Genomic DNA, 24,389 nt, shown 5'->3' with positions numbered 1-24,389 from the left:
TGGACTTTGGATGATAGTGATGTGGCAATGCAGGTTTTAAAATATAACAAGTGTACCATCCTGGTGGGAGCTGTTGGTAATGGAGGAGGTTATGCATATGGAAATTTTCTATAACTTTTGCTCTGTTTTGCTGCAAACCCAAAAATTCTCTAAAAAAATGAAATCTGTTTTTAAAAAAGTGTTTCAAAACCTCTCTATACTCTGTACTAACTGGAAGATCTATGGACAGTTAGGTCATAAAAAGGTTATATAAACATCAGTTCATAAACATATAACCAATTATCTTTTCATAAAATTATAATTAATTTGTAAGTATAAAAAGGAAGGTATATATATAAAACGTAAACTTTATTCCAAACCCTAAATCTGTCCCTTTAATCTAACTAGCTAACTAGTTCCCATCTTTCTGTATAACTAGTCTCTTGAATACCCAGAATTTTTGTGCTTCACTTTTTGTTTCTGTAAATTGGGCATAATGGTCTTTAGTCTAAAAATTTTGGAGTGTTGTAAAAATATATAAATTTAAGGCATTAAAAAAAACTTTGCATGTATTAAGTATGCAGTAAATGCTGGATTTCATTCTCCCTGAGGACAGTACTAGTGTGTTCATATACCATACAGGCTAAATCTTACACAAGTATAAGGAACATCATTTTAAAGTAGTTATGAGTTCAATTTCACTCAACAAATACTTTAGAGACTCTACTATAAATTAAGCTATGTGATTGAATCTTTCCATCATAAATATTTCAACATTATAGGAATGGAAATATAAATACTATAAAAATACATTTAATCATTATATAAAGAAATTCAGATCTTTCAAAAATGGCCATTGAATTTATGAATTCTAAAAGTGCATAATTTAAATAGAGGAGTTTTAGGACTCACATTCCCTTGGTATATCTTTTTAATAAATAACACTTTAAATTAGTTTCATCATTCTTTTATACAATGCATTATTACAAGGCCCAAAGCATTTCCTTATTGATTCTTTTCAACCTTTGGTGTAAATGAAGCAGAAATTAACATAGCTGATTTTGTCCTACAATAATTTCTTCAACCTTACTCTGTTGTGCTATGCCAGTTTTTTTTTTTTTTTTTTTTTTAATATCAGCAGCATCCATTGATTGGTGCCTGAAACATGGATCTAGAAATAGTGTTAATTATCTGCAGCTGCACAGGCAGCAAAGGGAGCATAAAACACTAGGCTTCTTGCTCACAATGTACAAAAACAATGAAACAAACCCTCAGCTGTAAGCATCTCCAGAACTCTTCCCCATGATAACAATATGAAGTGGGTCATTTTCAAAGCCTGGCAAGTCCATCATACATTTTATACCAAACATCTAAATTTTAGAAAACATGATGAAGTTTAAGTTTTTCTCATCATTCATAAAACTATTTTGTCTTAATTGGTGAAGATAATTCTACAGAAAATCAGCACAAGCATGCAGGTATCAGGCTTGTTTGAGGCCAGTCTCACAAAAAAGTCTTTAGGAGACAAATAGCCAAACATGTGAATTTTTGAACACGACTTATTTGGAGAGTTTACGCCCTTCTCCACTTGGGCAGTAATGTTCAAAGCTGTTGTAAGATATATCATGAGCCTCCCGATCAGTCTACTTCTCTGATTTCAAAGACAGGTATTGTTAACTAAAGCATTATCAATTGTTTCAGTTATTTACAAATCTAAGGCAAGGTTCTATGTCTGCTAGTTTCCTAAAACCAATTGTTAGGGACTCATCTCTCCCTCATATCTTTATATACTCCTCTTACTTTTTTGTTGGCAATTATTTATTCATGGAATCAATACATTTATTTTTATTGAGGTAAAATTGGTACATAACATTATATAATTTTCAGGTATACAAAATTATACTTTGATATCCGTCTACACTATAAAGTGAACACCCCCAAAAGTCTAGTTACCACCCATCACCACAAAATGTGGCCCCTTCACCCATTAGGTAATCATCAGTCTGTTCTCTACATCTATGAGTTCATTTTTGTGTTATTTTATTTATTCATTTGTTTGGTTATCTTTATATTCTGCATATGAGAGGGTCATATAGTCTTTGTCTTTCACCATCTGATTCATTTCAGTTAGGATAATACCCTTATGTTCCATGCATGCTATCACAAAACGCAAGATTTCATTTATCTTTAGGGCTGAATAGTATTTTCCCATGTGTGTGTGTGTGTGTGTGTGTATACCATATCCTTTTCATCCATTTACCCATCAGTGGATAATTGTTGTTTATTTTTTTTTCCATATCTTGGTTATTGTAAATAATGCTCCAGTGAACAAGGACATCATTCATCTTTTCAAATCAATGTTTTCATTTAGATAAATACTCAGAACTCGAACAGATGGATCATATAGTAGATCTATTCTTAATTACTTGAAGAATTTCCATATATTCTCAAATATTTAAAAAATTCCAATACTGTTCTCCATAGGACCTAAAACAATTTACATTCCCATTAACAATGTATAAATGTTCCCTTTTCTCCACATTCACTCCAGCACCTGTTGTTTCTTTGTTTGTTTGTTTGTTTGTTTTGTTTTCTTAAAGATTTTGTTTATTAATTTGACAGACAGAGATCACAAGTCGGTAGAGAGGCAGGTAGAGAGAGAGAGAGGAGGAGGCAGGCTCGAACCCAGGAAACTAGGATTATGACTGGAGCCAAAGGCAGAGGCTTTAACCCGCTGAGCTACCCAGGCACCCCTCTTGTGTTTTTGATAATAGCCCTTCTAACAGGTGTGAGGTGATATCTCACTGTGATTTTGATTTGCATTATGTAATTAATAATTAGTGATTATGAAAATTTTGTCTGTTGGCCATCTTTATGTCTTCTTTCAAAAAATGTCTATTCAGGTCCTTGGCCCATTTTTAAGGTTTATTTTTTTTTATTGTTTAGTTAGATGAGTTTTTAAAATATATTTTGGACATTAATCCCTTATAGGATAAATGACTTGCAAATGTCTTTTTCCATCCAGTAGACTGTCTTTTAATTTTGATGATGATTTCCTTTGCTGTGCAGAGGTTTTCAGTTTGATGTAGTCCCATTTCTTTATTTTTACTTTTGATTCCCCTGCCTGTGGACCCATAGCCATAAACTGCTAAGTTCAATGTCAAGGAGTTTCTCACCATGTTTTCTTCTGGGAATTTTATGATTTCAGTCTATTTTCTCTGATATGAGTATAGCTAAAAGAGCTTTCAGTTTCATTTTTCATGGAAATCATTTTCCATTCCTCCTCTTTCAGTCTGTGTATGACCCTACTTCTAAAGTAAGTCTCAGGGCACCTCGCCAGCTCAGTTCGAAGATCATGTGACTCTTGATCTTGAGGTCATGAGTTTGAGCCCCACATTGGCTCTTGAGATTACATAACTAATAACTAGATAACTAACTAACTAAATAAAGTTAAAAAAATAATGTTGGTTTCTTTTAGATAGCATATTAGATGGGTTATGTTCCTTATCCATTCAGCCACCATGTCTTTGATTGAAGAGTTTAGCCCATTTACATTGATAACAATTATTGATCGGTATGCACTTATTGCCATTTTGTTAATTGTTTTCTAGCTGTCTTTTTCTTTTTTCCTGTCTCTTTGTGGTTTGGTGATTTTCTTTAGTGTTATATTTAGATTCTTTTATTTATTTACCTCTTTAATTTTAGTGTAAGTTCTTGCTTTATGGTTACTATGAGTTTCACATATAACATCCTGTGTATGTAACAGGTGGTTAAGTTGATCTTTTTTTAATAGAATTTATTTATTTATTTATTTGAGCAAGAGTGAGAGCAAGACAGAATAAGAAGGAGAAACAGAGTCCCTGCTGAGGAGAGAGCCCAATGTGGGGCTTGATCCCAGGACTCCAAGATCATGTCCTGAGCCAAAGTGAGCAAACTGAGCCACCCAGATGCCCCTAAGTTGATCACTTTATATTATACATCCCTTAACTAATTAATGTAGTTTTAGTTAATTTTATTACTTTTGACTTTAATTTTCATGCTTGTCTTATAATTGATGGATTCACTATCTATGTTATATATTTACCTTTTCCAGTGAACTATTTTACTTTCATGTGTTTTCTTGTGATTAATTAGGGCCAATTTTTTTTTTCTATTCACAGAAGTCCCTTTATCATTTCTTGTAAGGCTGGTTTAGTGGTGATGAGCCTCTTCATTTTTAGCTTGTCTGGAAAACTCTTAATCTCCACTTCAATTCTGAAGGATAACCTTACAGGGTAAAGAATTCTTGGCTGAAAGTTTTTTTTTTTTTTTCTTTCAATAGTTTGAATATATGATGCCACTCCCTCTGGCAGCCAAAGTTCGTGTCAAAAATCTGGTAAAGTTATGTGTTTCCCTTTTTTGTAACAAGTTGTTTTTCTCTTGCTGCTTTTAAGTTTGTTTGTTTGTTTGTTTGTTTTTTCTATTTAACTTCTACATTTGAACTATAATATGTCTTACTGTGGATCTCTTGGTATTCATCTTGTCTAGAATTCTCTGGGCTTCTTGGACCTGTATGTCTGTTTTCTTTCCTGGATTAGTAAAGTTTTCTGCCATTGTTTCTTCAAAAAAGTTTTCTGGCCTTTTCTCTCTCTTCTCTTTTTTACACCTCTATAATGCAAATGTTATTCTGCTTAATTCTTTCTCAAAGGTCCTTTAAAATATCTTCACTTTTTATAATTCTTTTTTCTTTTTGTTGCTCTGTTTGGGTGAATGCTGTTGAGTTGTTTTCCAACTCACTGATCCATTCTTCTGCTTCATTCAGTCTTCTTTTGAGCTACTCAATGGTTATTTTTTAGTTTAGTTAGTGTATTCTTCAGCTTTATAATTTTTTTTAATTTGGCACTTTCTTATATTTTCTATCTCTTTATTTAAAGTTCTCACTGTGTTCATCCATCTTACTCCCAAGTTCAGGGGGCATCTTTATGACCATTACTTTAAAATTATATCAGGCAAATTGCTTATTTCTGTTTTGTTACAGTTTTCCGCTGAGGCTTTTTCTTGTCTGTTTGGAAAAGTCTTCTCTTTACTCATTTTGCCTGACTTTCTGTGTTTGCTTCTATGTATTAGGCAGATCAGCTACCACTTCCCATCTTAAAGGAGTGGTCTCATGTAGGATATATCCTAATGTAAGAGATAGTGTAGGGTTCAGAAGTGCTATCTTCCCTGGCAACCACAGGTATCTTTTACGTGAGCTGTGTGCATCCACCTGCTGTTGTGAGGCTGCAGCTACAAGATGGGAATGAGCAAGGATTTCCCCTGGCCCAGTTGTAGCATATGGCTATGTGGCACAGAGGTGTGTATGTCTCTCACTCGAGGCCACATGTGATGTGTGGCTGCAGCATAAGAGTTGGTGGGGCCCTCAGTAGGGAATACCTTCTGGTGCTAACAGGTTAGAGGGAGAGTTCTAAGTAGTATCCACCAGCACCTGCATTTGAAATTAGTTTGTAAAAATTGCACCTAAGAATGCCTTTGTCCTCAGAGAGAGCCCCAAATTATTGTCTTTCCAGCAGATGCTTTAAGATCAGTAATTACATCTATTTCACATGCGTTCTGGGTACTCTTCAAACACTTGATTTTGGGCTGGATCCCAAGGCAAGTGAGCCTGTGCACAAGCCCCTTAAGAGCATGTTCTCTGTTCCTTACAGTTCTATGGTTTTTCTGGATGTAATTCCCATTGGAAGACATTTGGGGCACTCACCTGTCCTGTGAAGGACCTAGGGGTTGGGGTCCTGACACAGAGAATAGACCCTTCAATTCTTAAGGAAAAGTTCTATATTTTGAGATCCATCCTGATTATGGATTACCATTCCTGGTGTGTGTGTGTGTGTGTGTTTCAAAGTGTACCCCTTTTTCCTTTGTTGGAGAGGCTCTGTTCATTGTTTTTAGGTCTTTTTCAGAGGAAATTATTCCACATGTAGTTATAAATTTATTGTGTCCATGAAAGGAGGTAAGTTCATGATTTTTCTACACTGCCATCTTGAACCCTTCTTTCTCAACAAATTTATTAAAGATATTTGTTGATGACTTCTATATCCTTTCCAGACTATGTTCAACAAATAAGCACAAAGCACACAGAAAATAACTTCCACTTAGATTATCTATGTTGACCAGTTCAAATGATCAAACTACTCAATTTTCTTCTCTAAGCATTCAAAAATAAAAGCTATTTTAATATATTCTTCAAAGAAAATATATACTAGCCAGCATGTCAAGCTGATTATAAAGTAGTAAGACATAGACACTGACTTCATGAAACTTCCTGTCAGTTGATGGAGATTAATGTTAGATAATATATTACATATACATTATGTTAGACAATATATTATATATATATATTATATATATACATATATTACAAATGCATATGAATATTTCAAAATGAGTTCAGCATTCTAAGGTAATGGAAAAATGGATATGTCATCTAGTTTGAGAGGGATAGAGAAATTAGGAAAACATCTTTGAAAAATAGGATTCTTCCTACAGATGCAAACAAAAAATTCCATTTTCTCTTTTATGGGGAAAAAATGATAAGTGGTTTCATTAAATAAAAACAGTAATAATCTCTAATCTAAACTATGTAAGTGACCAGAATTGATTAATTAAACTGTTTTCCTTGTTTTCTGTACCTCATCCCCATATCATACACACAACATCCAGATTTAAGAACTGCTATATTTATATTAGCCAACTTTTACTGATCAAACTGCTTGGTAAAACTCTCCTTCCCTAAGTGTTGTATAAACATTCACTATGTACTGACATCCTCAAAGCAAATAAAGCATATCAAATATTAATCTTAAAATCAATTCTTTGGAAACTAGTTATTTATTTCTTGAATACAGTGTGTATTGAGTGCAAATTTTATAGTAGCGTCTATCAGAGTAGAACAGGGCTAAATACTATTTACATAAAACACTTAGAATTCCACCTACTTAAGACATAGTAGTCTCCCCAACTTCCCCAGCCTCCTACTATACCAAAGGCAGAGATAGCAATGGTGCTCTCTTCAGGACAGTTCACCTGTTTATATTAAGAAATATTCTAGCTATTGGTTCTGAGCCTTTATCATGTTTTGTTTTGTTTTGTTTTTTTAAGATTTTATGTATTTATTTGACAGACAGAGATCACAAGTAGGCAGAGAGGCAGGCAGCCAGAGAGGAGAAAGCAGGCTCCCTGGTGAGCAGAGATCCTGATGCGGGATTTGATCTAAGATCCTGGGATCATGACCCAAGCCAAAGGCAGAGGCTTTAACCCAATGAGCCACCCTGGCGCCCCTGAGCCTTTATCATGTTAAGAAAGGTTTTTTTTTTTTTTTTTTTTTTGTCTGTAGTAACATGTTTTTGTTTGTTTTTGTTTTGTTTTGTTTTTAATAATTTAGAGAAGCAGTGAGACAGCACAGTTGTAAAAAGCATGGACTTTGGTGTCAGTATGTATTTATTGGATCAATGCTCTGAAAATTCTCAGTGATCTCGAGTCAGTTACTTTAACTTCTCCTGGCTTCAGCATTCAGCAATTGTGGAGTCTCTGCCCCCAGGCATGAGATTAGCTGTGAGGTCTTCAGTTGCTCTTTGACTTGGTTCAGAGGACCAGAGGTGAAATGGCCAATGAAGTGTTAAATGTGTATAGATGAAAATCTTTCTCAGGGTCTCTGAAACTTGTGATGAAACAGTTTTGGCATTTTTATGAAATGAATTGACTACATCTCTGCAATTTAGGTGAGGGATTATACAGGAAATCTTTCCAATACCACCCTCTTACTGATTCCTGAAGTAAAAATTAACTCTTCCTCATCCCCTCCATACATATGTTTGCACATTAATATTTAAAATTTTGATGATTAATTAATATTAGTCCAAGAAATTCAGAAGCTTTTTGAAATCCTATGGAAATAAATAGAATAATAAAATTCTGGCCCAAAGTTTCAGAGGCCCTTGGTAAAATTAACAGAGGACATGATTGAATGGGGAATATTTTGTTGATAGTTCTGCTTTCCCATTTTGTGTCCTCCCACAATGCATTAACTTTATAACAACACTGTTTCCTAGAAATCTTTTACATTTTGAATTCCAAAACTCTTGCCCGCTTTCTCCCTCTCTCTCTCTTACTTCTGCAAATACACTACTGATATGCCATGAATCTTTCATCCCAAGTGAACTCATTCCTAAATTCTTTATCTTGGTTGCATTAGTCTGCCTTGACACTTGAAACCTGACACTGTAGACGTGGAATTATGGAATAAGCTCTTCCTTGACTCCATTCAGCATACAATAAGGCGTTTTATGCATATGTACTTTTATATCAATAAGAAAAGCCAACAAAATTTAAATTTTTCCATTTTCTAGAAATGTTACATTCTTATTCGTTAATGTTTTTAATCTCTGTTGGTGTGTTTGAATAATAGACTTTAAAGTAAGTACACTGAAATCAAAATGCAATTAATCCCCGAACATACCCAAATAGTGAAATTCCCTTGCTCATTTGATGTGAGAGTAATACAGATCCAATATCAAAAAAAAAAAAAAAAAAAAAAAAAGTGTTCTCATAAAGAGAATTCTTTTTAAAGTAATAAAGGGAATGAATATGCCTGCTTGCTTCAGTCAGTTACCCAGTGATTTTACTTTTGGTTGTGGCATGCTTCAATCCTTAGGACGCAGCATGAAACTTTACAGGATATTTCTAAACTACCAATCCTCCTCGAAATAGAGCCTATCTGACAAAAGCAGTGATATCATTATAAAAAAAAATATTTAAAACCCTTTCTTCTTTTAAATTTTGAATAAACTTCCAGACTACAAGGACTCCACCAGTATGAGTGCTTCCTTAGAGTAAAGTGTCCTCAAGGGTTCTAGGTTCATGTTTCTATATTGTGACTTTTCATCTTTTTTTATGAACATCTCTCATTTTTTCCCCTTTGGCTTGGTTTCCAATTATCCCTTCAGGAAAATATGACATTTGACAAGGCATAAGCATAAATATTTAGAGGGTAACAAAATTGTACTTATTCCTTAAAACAGAAAAAATGTAAGTATGCAGATATAAGACTTTAATCCAATCTTCACAAAATCCTCTTTTTTAATAATATATGCCTAAATTCTGTAATCCATAGAAATTCTGATTGATTACAATGTTTAATACAAGTGAATTATAATTGAATTAACCAAGCCTCTAAAATTGTTTCAATAAAACTCTGGATAAAAGCTTAGCAGATATTGCCAAATATTTACACTCAGCAGTTATACATGGTAAGGAACACTATTCAATCAGTGGAATTTAATTTAATAATGTTTACCTGTGTGTAAGCCTCCGGTGACTAATGCAGACTGCAGTCTGAGAATCTTGAGCAATGCATACTTTATGGCGACTACATTTCATCTTTAGGCATGGATCTTTAGCTGGATCTAAAGCTAAAAAAAAATTGTTCAGAAAATATTAAGATATGTTTCTGAGAAATGGAGGTATCTAATCTCATCAAACAATTTGATCAAGGACTTTACATAGAAGTTCAGCTCTAAATTTTCTTCACATTCTTCCTCTTTTGAGATGCTTCTATTTCTACCTTCCTAACTCAGAGTTCATAAATGGCTGCAGTTTTGTCTTATTTATTCCATTCAGAAGATAAAATACCTGCCTATGATCAAACAATGTGTAAACAAAACGGAAACTTCAACACAAAATTTTTCTATAGTTGTTGTTTTCTAAGCAGTAAAGATGTAGAAATAAAGTTGGGGTGTGTTACTGTAATACTTCTGTCAGTAGACAATAATAATTTCTACTTTTGTTTTCCCTAGAGAGATGTAGGTGGGAGGAGATAAAGGATTAAACCCAAAAGATCTTAGTGGGCATTAATAAATCTTTGGATATATAAGAAAAGTCTACAGCTACACTAGGAACCGGCTGAGTGCATCAGGGTAATAATTGAGATATTGCATTGTCATTTTTAAATCTTGCTTGAAATTTGAACCACTATTTTTCTAAACAAAATGTCTCTCTTGGTAGATGCCAACACAAAGATTGTGTGATTTGTTGGTGATATTTTAAATAACAGTTTTAATAAGCTATAACTTGCATACAATTCATTCTTTTCATCTTGAAATTCTGTCGTTTTCAGTATATTCACAGCTATGAAACTATTATCATAATAAATTTTAGAAAATTTTTATTACCTCAAAGAAATGATACCCTTTAATTATCACCTTCCAATTACCACGCCAACTACCCTAACTCCTTCACAATCCCTAATAAGAGTACCCACTAATATAATTTCTGTCTCTACAGATTTGCCCATTCTGAATATTTTATGTACATGATATTATACATTATGTGGTCTTCTCTGACTGGTTTCCCTTGTTTGGGGCAATGTTTTCAAGGTCCAACCATGTTCTAGAATGCAACACTACTTCATTCCTTTAAATTGCTAAATATCATTATATAGATATACTATATTTTATTTATCCATTCACTAGTTGAGGGAAATTTTGTTGTTTCTACATTCTGTTTATTATGAATAATACTGTTATTGGTAATCACTATTTGTGATGTTTGGTGATATTTTTTGTGATTTTGTGTGTGGAAAGCCAAGGAGGGAGTTGGCACAAATAAGAAACAGGCACTGAATGTCCACTTTGGGTACATGTCACAACTGAGAGGAAAAGAACTCATGCAAGATGGAAACTGAAAACAAAATTCTAATGCATGTAGAAAAATGGAGCACAGGTGACCTGAAAGATGTGTATTTAGAATATGAAGAAGTATTTGGGAGAGCCCTGAGCTTTTCACTGACCATGAAAGAGCTGGTCTCTTCAAATTTTAAACTTAGAGGAAACTAGAGTTAGCATTTGGTGTACAAATCAAATTTAGTTTTATGAATGTGTTAAATCAATAACCTAACTAAAGTTAATACATTTTATTTTATTTTTTTTAAGATTTTATTTATTTATTTGACAGAGAGAAATCACAAGTAGATGGAGAGGCAGGCAGAGAGAGAGAGAGAGAGGGAAGCAGGCTCCCTGCTGAGCAGAGAGCCCGATGCAGGACTCGATCCCAGGACCCTGAGATCATGACCTGAGCCGAAGGCAGCGGCTTAACCCACTGAGCCACCCAGGCGCCCAAGTTAATACATTTTAATAAACAATAAATGAACCCAATTTCAATCAAATACAGATACAAACTACATATATAGGTGCTCATATATAAAAACATATTTTGGGGTGCTGGTTGACTCAGTCTTTGAGCACACAACTCTTGATTTTGGTTCAGGCTGCACATCAGTGGGAAGTCTGCTTGAGATTCTCTCTCCTTTCGCCAATCCCCGTTCATGCTCTCTCTCTTTCTAAAACCAATCGATCAATCTTATAAAAACTTACACATTTTCTTTCTCCAAGAAGTATATTTCTACAAAACTCTTTTTTGAGATTTCAAATACTCATGAGATTTAAAATTAAAAATACTAACATATAGAGTTGATCATATGTTCACTAGTAGACATCTTACATCATAATAATATGTTCAAGTGCATCTGTTAAGTTTCTTCTGAGAAAAAAAATTAATAGTCAATGATTAGATCAATTATAGTTTTTCTTAATTTCAGAGAAATTTTAAAACATAAGATAAACAAAAGTAGTTATTTTATTCTCTAAGAAATGTTGAATATACTTTGTTCACCATGCAAATGTAAGTTGCTAGAACATTCTCATACTATCACAGTTTAAACTATCACTAATTAGAAAATTGTCTCATTGAACTCTTGCACTTTAGACCTGTATGAATTCTTGTCAGACAACATAAAAGAAAGTACATACAATAACTTAGAAAGCATTAAAATGTTTTGTGATATTTCTAATCTTTAGTCTATTTTGATTTTTTAAAATATTTTATTTATTTATTTGAAAGCGAGAAAGAGAGGCACATGAGCGGGAAGGGCAGAGGAAGAGGGAGAGAGAGAATCTCAAGCTGGCTCCATGCTCCATGATGTAGGGCTTGATCCCAGGACCCCAAGATCATGACCTGAGCTGAAACCAAGAGTTGTATGCTTAACCAACAGGTGCCCCCTATTTTGACTTTTAATTGCGAATACCACTTTCAAATATTGATTGAAATCAAACAATTCTGGCTAAAAAAATGTCATTATACATACAATTTTATCTATATTCATATGTCCTACACTCATTGTGAATATATTTAACCTAACATACATTATTCTGAAAAAGGAGTGTATTTGTTTTGAAATAAAATAATAAAAATAATTTCACATGTATTTGTACATGTGAAACTATCAGGATTAATCTAATCTAGTTATACACCAAATTCAGACCATTAATAATTATCTTTACTTATTTCTTTTAGTTTTATTTATCTTATACAGCTTACATTAGATAATTTTCTAAAGTTCCATGACACCTCTTACATTATACCTACTTAATAAAAGTACAAAAAAGTACAAATAAAAGAACCCCAAAATTGACATAGAATGAGAAAGAAATTATCAGAACAAATACAGCACATGAAAATTAATTTAATAAAATTTTACATACAATTCTATAGAAATGATCAAATGAAACAGTAGTAGTATTTGTCAGGAGATTGAAAATACAATAGAAAGTGAACATGAAGAACCAGATACATAGGATCTACAGTAAGGAAAAGATCACTTTCTGTGCATGTGATTTTAACCATCTGTATTTTTGAATAGAACTTACATTGTTGGCAGCTTAAAAATTATAAAACATCACACACTGTAAATACAGATGCTTGAGATTTTATTCTTGAAATCACAACAATAACACAACCATCTTCCCCTTGGCTGAAGCCCATGGATTAGACTCAATCCTGTATTTTAAAAAAGCCTGGCATAAATTCATCACCTCCTTCTGTTGCTATCCTTTTCTTTCCATCTTTTTCAAATTAACATCTCCTATTCTATTCTGTATTATTGTGTTAGTGTATTTTTTCTCAAGCATCCAGTACCATGATCCCTAGGAAGATTTCAGCTAGCACACTCAAATTCATCTGGCTATGTTCTTTCTGTCTTAATCTTTCGTAATCTTTCTGACTGATGTGAACTAACCTGGGGACATAACTAATACTTCTTTTTAGTTTTGTTATAAAAAAAAAAAAAAAAGGCAGTCTGAATGCTTTATATTTGCACTCGTGGTATGGTTGCATTTCACTTGTGATATAGAATTTCCCTCACTCTTTCACCAGAATATTTGTTTTTTAGTCCAGAATCCCCCACTCATTGCTAGACCAGAGAAAGCTAGGACATATCCAGCCTGACCCAGCTGCTAATGGTGGAAGTACCTGAGACAGCAAGGGTAGGTGAGAACAGGAAACAAACATGACTGTAGACAGGTATGTCAGTTTGAAAAGATCTAATTCTTGAGAAGAGGTCCTTACATCAAGGCAACCAATAAGTAAGGACATGCAATACAGATGTTGGGTCAAGAAAACAAACAGAGAAAATGACTGAAAGGTGCTGAATTCCCATCGCAGCAGAAGAATCATTAGTTTTCATGTTTCATGCAGGTGGTCTTCAAAGATTGAAAGGCAAAAAGTGAGTCATTAAGGTGCAAAGATAGGTATTATTGTTTGTATCAAGAACTGAAATAAACTTCAAGATCAGAACTCTTTTTGTTTTTTGTTAGCATTTGGTTTATTGACATCAAGTCTGTTTTCTCCAGAGAAACAGAACCAACAGATGCATCTATCTATCTATCTATCTATCTATCTATCATCTTTACTATAAGGCATTGACTCATGTGATTATGGAGGCTGAGAATTCCAAAATCTGCTGCCAGTAAGCTGGAGACCCCATGGTAAAGTTCTCATATGAGTCCAAAGGCCTGAGAATCAGGAGAGCTGATGGTGTAAGTTACTGTCTGAGGTTGAGTCCAAAGATAGGAGGAGATGGATGTTTTGACTCAAAGACAAGCAGAAAGAAACCTTTCTTTTTTTTTTTTTTTTATATAGTTTGGTGTTTTGGTTTTTTTTTTAATTTTTTATTTTTTATAAACATATATTTTTATCCCCAGGGGTACAGGTCTGTGAATCACCAGGTTTACACACTTCACAGCACTCACCAAAGCACATACCCTCCCCAATGTCCATAATCCCACCCCCTTCTGAAATAAACTTCAAGATCAGAACTCTTAATCTGTAAAAACTCACTTCTGGAATTTAACAGTGTTTATCCACAAAAAAAATGTGTAGCTTTTTAGAAGATTAAATCCCAATGACTTTAGGCTAAAGCACTTTTAAATAATTCTGCATTTTACTTTTAGTGGGGCTAATGTTGAACCAGTTACCTTAGTTAAATCAACACCAGAGAAAAGATTTCTTAAAATCTTGACAAATATAATAAAAACTTAATATTCCCAATATTGATTCAGATTTTTCAAAGACAAATATTACTAGTTTTTGTAGTAAAAACTAGTAATATTTATGTAGCTTGATGGGTTCATCTATAAAAGTCAAGCTTTTGGACTGAATGCCAAATTAACATTCTTCTTTCAAAACATGTTATTAGATTTCAGCATACATTTTGGCACCAGATATCCTACATGGAATGGATCCTGTCCTCAACAGACTCAATATTTTAATTGGAAAAGATATATATATATATCTTTTATATATATATATGACAATTAGAATACATTGTTAAGTGGAAATTATACCCATACATATTTACTGTGTATATACATTTAGCTATGTGAAAACACATATACACACACAGTTTAAGGAGACATATAGTGGTGAATGAGGGATAATTAGGATGAATGCAAACTTAGGTAGGTTTTGAAATATGCACAATAAGCAAAATGAAAGAAAACTCCATATAAGAAGATAGTATGAATTGCATAAGATATAAAAAGTATGCTCTATCCTTGGAATGACAGATGGTTCATGATCAATGAAATATAAAATGTGCATGCTGCCTGAAAGTACTAGGAAAAAACACTGGGGAGGCAGATGAAAGCTTATTACCTTTTGGAACTCTCCTTTTTAGAAATGCCATGTCACTCAATGATTTTAATTTGGAGAGTGACATAATTGTGTTTTATGGTAAAGAGATCACTCATAAAATTTGGTTATGCTTTGAATAATATTTGATCAAGACAAGGAAACTAAGAATGTCCAGCGGAGAAAGAATAAGAATCCACTCTAGGGGAACTGAGTGTAAAGATGGGCATGGGAACAAGGCTACCTTGTTCCAATCCAAAAAGAGGATTTTGAGAGTGTCAAGCACTGGTCTGTTGGAATAGGTATTCTGAGACAACTAAATCTGAATCGATTGAATAAACATCCCATTCCTCACTTCCACCATTTGTGGACTTTTTCTGTTATTAAAATTGCTATAACTGGGGAGCCTGTGTGGCTCCGTGGATTAAGTCTTGCCTTCGGCTCAGGTCATGATCTCAGGGTCCTGGGATTGAGCCCTGCATTGGGCTCCCTGCTCAGCAGGAGCCTGCTTCCGCTTCTCTCTCTCTGACTACTTGTGATCTCTGTCTGTCAAATAAATAAATAAAATCTTCAAAAACAAACAAATAAATAAATAGATAAATAAATAAATCTATAAAAATATATTGTTATAACTAATTTTCTTTTTATCAGTATTTGCCCAGTTAACTTTTGTCTGAATTCCTTTATTTTTAATTCTTAATTTTTATAGTTTAAGACTTCTCAAGAATTCTTAGATGGATTTACAAGCCCAGTCTAAGATGACCTATCTCCTCTTCTGTTTCAAATGTGATTTTTTTTTTATTTAATTGTACTCTTTCTTCTCACTTTGCTTTGTGCTTTCTAAAAAGATTTTATTTATTTATTTGACAGAGAGAGAGCAAGAGATACAAGCAGGGGGAACAATAGAGGTTGAGCCCAATGCAGGGCTTGATCCCAGGACTCCAGGATCCCAACCAAAGCCCAAGGCTGATACTCGACTGACTAAGGCATCCAGGTGCCCTATTTTGTGCTTTCTATTTTGCAGGGGTTTTTTTCTTTGTTTTTACTTCTTCTTTCCTGCCTCATAGTGTGTTAATTATATTTTTTAACCTTTCTTTCTTTTTATTTATTTATTTATTTGTTTGTTTGAGAGAGAGCAGGAGCCGGGGGGGCAGGCAGAGGGAGAAGGAGAAACTGACTCCCCACTGAGCAGGAAGCTTGATCCCAGGACCCTGAGATCATGACCTGAGCTGAAGGCAGATGCTTAAAAGACTGAGCCACCCAGCCACCCAATTATATCTTATTTAGTACCTTTTTTCTTCTGCTAGTTTGGAAGTCAAAACTCTCTTTCACTGATTTCCTTGAAGTGTTTACACACACAAATAATAATAATAAATGTTATTATTTTTACTGTTATAGCTTATTTAAAATCATAAAATCTGCCATTTACCCATCACTGCTTCTTGGAATTTACATTTCCTTTTGGGTTCTCTTTTTTTGTTGTTGTTTGTTTTTGTTTTTGTTTTTGTTTTCTTTAAAGATTTTATTTATTTATTTGACAGAAAGAGATCACAAGTAGGCAAAGAGGCAGGCAGAGACAGAGGAGAAAGCAAGCTCCCTGCCAAGCAGAGAGCCTGATGTGGGACTCGATCCCAGGACCCTGAGATCATGACCTGAGCTGAAGGCAGAGGCTCACCCCACTCAGCCACCCAGGAGCCCTTGGGTTCTCTTGTATAATTTTATGTGTGGAAGCATATTGTTTTATCGTTCTTTTGGCATGTGCAATTGGTACTATACCTTTTATATATTTTTCTGAATGTATCTTTATTTTCCAATCATTTTCATTTTTTTAAAGACATTTCAGAAAGTGAGAAAGAGAGAGCATAGGTTGGGGGACAGGCCTAGGGAAAAGGAGAAGCAGACTCCCTGTTGAGTATGGAGCCAGACACTGGGGTGGATTCCAGGACTCTGGGATCCTGACCTAGCCAAAGGTCAGGATGCTTAACCAACTGAGCCACCAGGTACCCCTCTAATCATTTTTAAAGGATAATTTAGCTGTGTCTGGAACTCTTATGTGATAATTACTTTTTTCTGGCCACAGTAAAAAAATATTATTTCATGTTATTTTGCCCTCTGTTGCCACTAATTAATAAGTCTATTTTCAGTCTGTAGTACTGTGTAAACTATTAGCCTTTACTCCCTGGATATTATAATATTTTCTTATCATCAAAACTTTGTGTTGTGAGATGCTTATCTCCAACTAGTACACCAAAGACATAAGCAAATATGTCCTTCTGTTTGAATTTCAACTAGTAACATAAGTATACTTAAGTAATGAAAGAATTCTTTAGCCATTTGAAAAAAAAAAATGAAGAAAACAAAAACTAAGTTAAACATTCATCGCGTGCCATTGAAGGCCGGGTTTCAACTTTGGAAAAATGTTGGAAAATTTATATCACTAAATAGCGAAATCAAAGTACGCATCAGCATTCACTTGGTGAAATGTCTCTCTAAACTTAATTGTGTGTTTTCACATAAAATGAAGTGACCGGTAACTCAAACATATTTTAAAAACCTTCACGGTTCACCAATGACGCACTGAATATGCTTCCGTTGATGTTTTAACAACAGTTCATTTCACTAAAACTCTATGCTGTAAAACTATAGGAAGAAATAGTTTTCTAGGGAATTTTTTTAAACTTGCCAGATGTTACAATGAAAGGCTATGCAAGTGAGCAGCATGGAAAATAGAGCTAATGCCTGATAGTTAATTAGACTTTTGACAGCCAATTTTGTGGCGCTAAATGTGATTAAATGTGGCTGCAAGTCTTTGGAGTGACTTTTCTTAGTTTTAAACCTTAACATTACTTTAGTTATAGAAAATTCTTCCACTCTAACTGTGGTCTCACCATTACAGACATTAAATGTGGAGGTCTATACCACTGCCAGATTTTGATGCAATTGTTGAATTAATTTATTTTTTCATAAATATATATCAAAATATCACATTTATTTCAATAATAGCATATCTTATACAATTGTATGAAATGCAAATGACTACTACATTGATAACTCAAAGTTAATAAGATCTCTAGCTACTATTACGAGACAGAATTTCATCCGACAGCCATTACACTCTGGTATTAAAATATTGTTGACAATTTAAAAATATCATTCTTCTGTTTATCATTATTTTGTCCACATATTATATTATCCATAATACTTCTTAAAGTGATAAATGTTAACAGTGTTTCTTTTACAGAAGAGATGCATCAGAATACTTGATTATATGTAAAAACTATTATTTTTACTAGTTTCCAATTTCAAAATTGTATTTGATAGACAAAAGTGAGAATCCCCATCATAAAGATTTAAATTTAGGATTTTCTTTCTAATATTTGATAAAAAGATATCTATGATTCAGTTAACACTTACTAAGAGGGTGCCTAAAATAGAATCATAAAGAAGAGTCCCTACTAATGTGTCAATAATGTCTTGGCTTATTGAAATAATATTTACCTGTAGTTTTTGATGATGTCCCCCAATGATTCTATACCTTAATGTTTTCATATAGGAATTAAGGAAATCGAGCTAATTCTAAAATACCAAATAACATATTCTATAATTGTGTACTTTAACTCATTTAGGAGCTGTTATATGAAAAGGAGGAAATATTTTTAAAAATTAACACTGAGTTGAAAAAATGTCCATGTGACTCAGCATGACTGTATGTAAAGTGCCTTAAATATTTCCAGACATAGAGAAAGCACCATATTTGGCAATATCATTTGTATTTTTATTGATAGCTATGAAGGTCCTACAAAATCTTCTATAATTTGCTATACAGCTCTACTAACTATCCGATGGGAGGATATGTGGCTGACTTTGAGTGACATTTTGCTTTTTCTCAGCTCTCTATTAGGACACCTCTGTCCGATAAAAGCCACTGACTCTAAAGTCACCGTTTTCCTAAATAAAGTTTACTCTTCTATTTTTACCGACTTAAAAGTAAAAATAATAATTTCTACATGAACTCTTTTAAAGAACAATGAAGCTAATCCTTAAAAAAAAAAAAAAGAAAGAAAGAAATTTCCAAACACAGATTTGTTTCCTCTGAAAGCTGTGTCAAACACTATACCATTAGATAGCTTACACACTTGTATGCACACACAGAGACATATATGCATAACAAGGAATTGTATCAATGACCATTTAATCTTGGGTGTGAATCAGGAGATAATGCCCTGAAATTGTCTACTCAATGTGATATAAAATTAAAAGTATAGTAAGTTGCCACTTCACCACTAGAAGGAATGTTAAAAAACAAAACAAAACAAACAAACAAAACAACTGAACAGAGAAGTGTTTGCAAGAATGTAGATCAACTAACCAAACATGTGGCTGGTGGGAGTATAGAATGCTATAATTACTGTTAATAGTCCAGGTCTAATTAGGAGACAAAAGACATAGTAACTCAAATAGGGAAAGTTTAAAATAAGGAATTTCTAATTACGGTAGAAGAATAACTCTAAAGGAGTAAAGAAAGCTCTAAGGGATACTCTAATAATGAAACAAAGTATCAACAGAAGAGCCAAACTAGAAAGATGCACTTTCTCCCCAGATGTGGAATTCAGTTCTCATTGGAGAAGGTTGCAATGCACTGGATGGCCCAGAAGCCTATTTGGTGGATAGGATGAAAGCCAGTTGGTCCATAGTCACTGGCAAAGTAGGCGACACCACACCCATTCCCCCCTCCTCTCTAGGAGAGGTGCACTGAGACTGGAGGGAAGGGAACCACAGCTGGGACTGGCAAGTAGGCAACACTCATCCAGTATGCGATGGGCTGAAGCTAGCAGACATGTGCATGGGCAGAGTTGGGGCACCCTCCCCATGGAGTGGGGAGAGTGGGGTGTGTACCTGGGATAGACAGTGCCCACCAAGATCAGGTATGCAAGCTTGCCATGGGATTGTACATACTAGTCATCCATCTGTGGCGGAGCACCCCTTGCACGTCTCTCCTTCAAGCATCACTGGAGTAGAAGGAGACCCAGAGGTACTCCAGAAGCAGAAGGAGAAATCCTTCACCCCACAGACCCTTGCAGTACCCTGTATTGATGAAGCTTAACATTTGGTTTATTACAGGCCATGCTTAGGAGATCTAGTTCCATTACTGTAGAACAGGCAATGAAAAGTGAATGGGGAGATAAGAGGCAGTAAATCAATACCTTGCACAATAGCTCTGAAAAATATTTTGGCAGTTTGTTGTGTAATTAAACAATGCTACATCTTTGAATTTATCCAAGAGAATATTTTGAATGTTCACAAAGAGACTATTATAAAAATATTCACGGCATATTTAGTTATAAGAACTAACCCAAATATCCATCAATGGGTGATTGTTGTTATACAAAGAGAATTCTTCTCAGCAATCAAACAAAACAAACCCCTGAAACATGCAATAATGTTAGATAAATCTCAAAAACATTATATCAAACAAAAATGGCATAAATGAAAATATACAAAGAACATAGTTCCATCTGTATCAAGTTATAGGATGAGCTAAACTAAATTAAAGTGAAAGAAATCAGAACAGCTCAGAATAGTGCTTGCCTGGATGGGGGGTAGGAAACTGGGAGGAGCAGGGTAGAGTAAGTAGTCTGAAGAATGTCTGGAGTGATGGATATGACCTCTCTCTTAATTGAGCTACTGTTAATTCAATTATCTGCATTCACCAAAATGCATCAAACTGTGTATTTTAAACTATTGCTTTTTATTGTATGTAAATTAAACATTTATAAAGAAAAAATTTCCTTTTGTTTTCTTCTAAGGCATTTTTAAAAAATCTCCATTCTCCATAAGAATATTTAAGGTCTTCTTAATCCACAATCTCAGGGCAACAAAGCATACAGTCAAAATCAAAGGTGACAAATTTCACCATTGAAATTTGGATACTAAAAATCAATTATCCATCAATGGAGCATGTTCTTTTGTAATGAATACTGCACAATGCAGATAGGTTACATTAATGAAAAACAAGTCATAATTGGAAAAAGAATGTAGAACAGGGTCTCAGTTTCTCAAATCTGCATTCAGATACTATAGTGTCTATAAAAAACTTTAGATAAAACTGCCAGAATTTAACTACCATAAAAAGAAAAAGAGCTTTTACATATGTCCCCAAATCTTAAAAAACTATTTTATAGAACCAGTGGTAATACTGACCGACAAAACAAGTTGATAGAATTTATAACTAAGAACACTTTTCACTTTTTAAAGATTTGTTTGTTTGTTTGTTTGTTTATTTAGAGAGCATTCATGAGTGAGTGAGAGAGGGGGAGGCGGAGGGAAAGAATCCCAAGCAGACTCCATGCCAGGTGAGGAGCCTGAGCTGGGCCTGGATCTCAGCACCCATGAGATCATGAACTGAGCTGAAACCAAGAGATAGGTTGGACGCTCAACTGACTGAGCCACCCAGGTGCCCCAAACTAAGGAAATTTTTAAATAAACATTGCAATACTCAGAACATATTTTATGAATTACATTTTTTTAAAAATATATTTTATTCATTGGAGTGAGACAGAGAGCACAAGCAGCAGAGAGGGTTGGAGGGAGAGGGAGAAGCAGACTCCCAGCAGAACAGGGAGCCCAACTCCGTGCTCAATCCCAGGACCCTGAGATTGTGATCCGAACCAAAGGCAAATGCTTAACAGACTGAGCAACCAAGGCACTCCTATGAATTAAAGTTCTTAAAATCTTTTTCCAAATATTTCTAATTTCAGCAAGTTGATGCTGCTTAAACAGAAATGCAGCTTCAACAATAGCAGACTTCCTTAGTAAAGCAATGGTGATAATTACCCTGGCAGGTAAGTCAGTAAACCTATGGGTCTTTCATAGCCTTCAGTTTGTCATTTCTAATTAATATCATCGCTCACACAAACACAAAAATCCTTTGCAAGTACTGATCTGACTGTTGTTAAATAAGCTTTCACTGACTGCCACCTACTTAGGTGCTCTTAGATTAAAACCTCTAGGTTGCTCAGATGACTAAATCAAATGAGGGCGCATTTTCTGATACAGACCTTTCAGCTTATTTTGTTAGACAGTTTAATCTGTACTTCAGTCTGGTGCAAGTGAAAATTTCTAATTGCTATTTACTAAAGGACTTCTTCATTAGCACTGATCTATCCAATTAATGGTTTGCCATATCTGGTAATTTAATATTACAAAATGTCTAATTTTTAAATCTAAAAACACTGGAAATTTTTGTTGCCTATTATTGTATTTGTCCAAATACTAAAAATATTCAAAAAGTCTTTTTAGTCATATTCTTGGGGCTGTAAATTGATAATGCTATAGGTTCCAATAGGGCCTGACTCAAATCTTTTGAGCAGAATCCTATTTAGTGAGTGACATAAATGACTACAGAATTACAAAATGTGGCTCAATATCAAACACGATGGGACCAGTGGATACAAATGGCTATGATGTTAACTCTGTAAGTACTTTTTGATATTAAATATTAGAAATATATTTTTCTTGCTAAGCTATTTTAAGAAGTGATTAGAGTAACACCATATGCAACAGTGACAATGAAACTGAAACGCGGTAAATTCTAAGGGACTCCATGATTGATCACTGGGGAAACAAGGTCAAAGAGAAAAGGAAACAATGTTGCTATATAGTATTTTTCAACTTTGAAACTTACATGATGGTTAAAATATTTTGAAAATGTTAATATCGCTTTCTTGGATATAAAAATCTCCATTCTATTGTTATAGCAGTATTCCCATGAAGAAACTGCAATATGTCATTGTGAGATGCAAGAGGAAGAATCTAGAAAATACGCAATTTAAACTTGCAGATTTAATTAATTTGTAAGAAAATGGTTTGGGAAAAGTATTTTCCAGATTCTAATTACACCATTGCCTTCCCTACTTAAGCATATTAACAATGAGTCTGGGAGCACCCGGGTGGCTCAGTGGGTTAAGCCTCTACCTTCAGCTCATGTCATGATTCCCAGGGTCCTGAGATAGAGCCCCTCATCAGGCTCTCTGCTCGGCAGGGAGCCTGCCTCCCCCTCTCTCTGTGCCTGCCTCTCTGCCCCTACTTGTGATTTCTGTCTGTCAAATAAATAAATAAAATCTTTAAAAAAAAAAAAAAAGAAACAAAAACAGTTAGTCTGAAAGACTATGATCATAGGCCTGTTCTGTGGTATGGAATGGGTCTCTTTTAGGCTAACCATATGGTAGAGAAAAGTTCTAAAACAAGGGAAGAATGAAAGAAGAACTTTCTTACTTGTCGTGGACTAAATGTTTGTGTCCCCCTAAAATTCATCTGTTGAAATCTTCACCTGCAATGTGATGGTGAAGTCGTCCCCTCTTAGCCATGGTTTCACTTTCTATAGTTTTTAGTTAACTAGTCACAGTCAGCTGCAGTTTGGAAACAATGCTTTTCCTTCATGTATCAGAAGGCCAATAGTAGCCTAATAACTACATTGCAATGTCATATCATTCATTCATCTCAGTTCATCTTATCATTGCATCATCTCATATCATCACAAGGAGGTAAGCATGGTAGAATAAGATATTTTGAAAAAGGAAGGGAAAGAAAAGACCATATCCACATAATTTTAATTACAACATATTATTGTAATGTTCTACTTTATTAGTAATTATTGTTGTCAATTTAGTCCTGTGCCCAATATATAAGTTAAGCTTTATCATAAATAGGTAGGTACATAGAGAAAAAAAAAAAACATAGTATATAAAGGGTTTGGTACAATCCATGGTTTCAGGCATTCACTAGGGGCCTTGGAACATATCTTCCCGTATTAAGTGGCGAGGGCTTTGCAGATAATTAGATCATGATGGTGGAGCACTCATAAGTGGGATTAGTGCCTCTTCAAAGAGGCCCCAGGGAGTTCTGTCTGTTTCTTACATGAGAATGCAATGAAGATACAATGAGAAGACAACAGTCTACAAACTGGGAGAAGATCTCCCTAGAACTCCACCATGCTCGCACCTTACCTTACACGTGTGTCCTCCAGAACTGTCAGAATGTCTGTTGTATGTAAGCTGCCCAGCCTGTGGTTTGTTATAGTGTCCCACCACACTGATTAAGAGACTATTTTTCTTTCTCTGTCTTGGTGTGAATGAGGGGGAGCAGGGGAAGGGAAAAGGAAGAATGCCAGATAACTAAACAAAACAAAACAAAACAAAACAAAAAACAAATACCCAAAAAATAAAAAACAAAACTGAGTCTCTGTTTTCTATTTCGCTTTTCTTAGGTTTCCTTCAAGCCAGCTAAGCCTTGGGCAATGCTCAGATGAATGGGAGTAAAACAGAAGGCAGATGGGATCATTTGATAATCTCTACCCCACCTTTTGAACATTAACACACCTCAACTTATGAGTTAAAGATAAAAAAAGAAAAAAAAAA

At 34.4% G+C, this 24,389-nt stretch overlaps 1 protein-coding gene across 1 annotated transcript in view; it reads right to left on the bottom strand.

Moving 5' to 3' along the window:
- The window catches only part of SPOCK3 (SPARC (osteonectin), cwcv and kazal like domains proteoglycan 3), a 486,709-nt gene that overhangs the window by 269,141 nt on the left and 193,179 nt on the right, over nucleotides 1-24,389 (bottom strand). The window contains exon 4 of the mRNA XM_059374211.1: nucleotides 9,308-9,422. Coding sequence (XP_059230194.1) covers nucleotides 9,308-9,422 — 115 coding nt within the window. The remainder of the gene's footprint in view (nucleotides 1-9,307; nucleotides 9,423-24,389) is intronic.

Source organism: Mustela nigripes, chromosome 1 (assembly GCF_022355385.1).
Source record: "Mustela nigripes isolate SB6536 chromosome 1, MUSNIG.SB6536, whole genome shotgun sequence".
Taxonomy (NCBI): Eukaryota; Metazoa; Chordata; class Mammalia; order Carnivora; family Mustelidae; genus Mustela; species Mustela nigripes.
The sequence above is the reverse complement of the archived record's forward strand: the minus strand, read 5'-3'. Positions and strand labels throughout refer to the sequence as shown.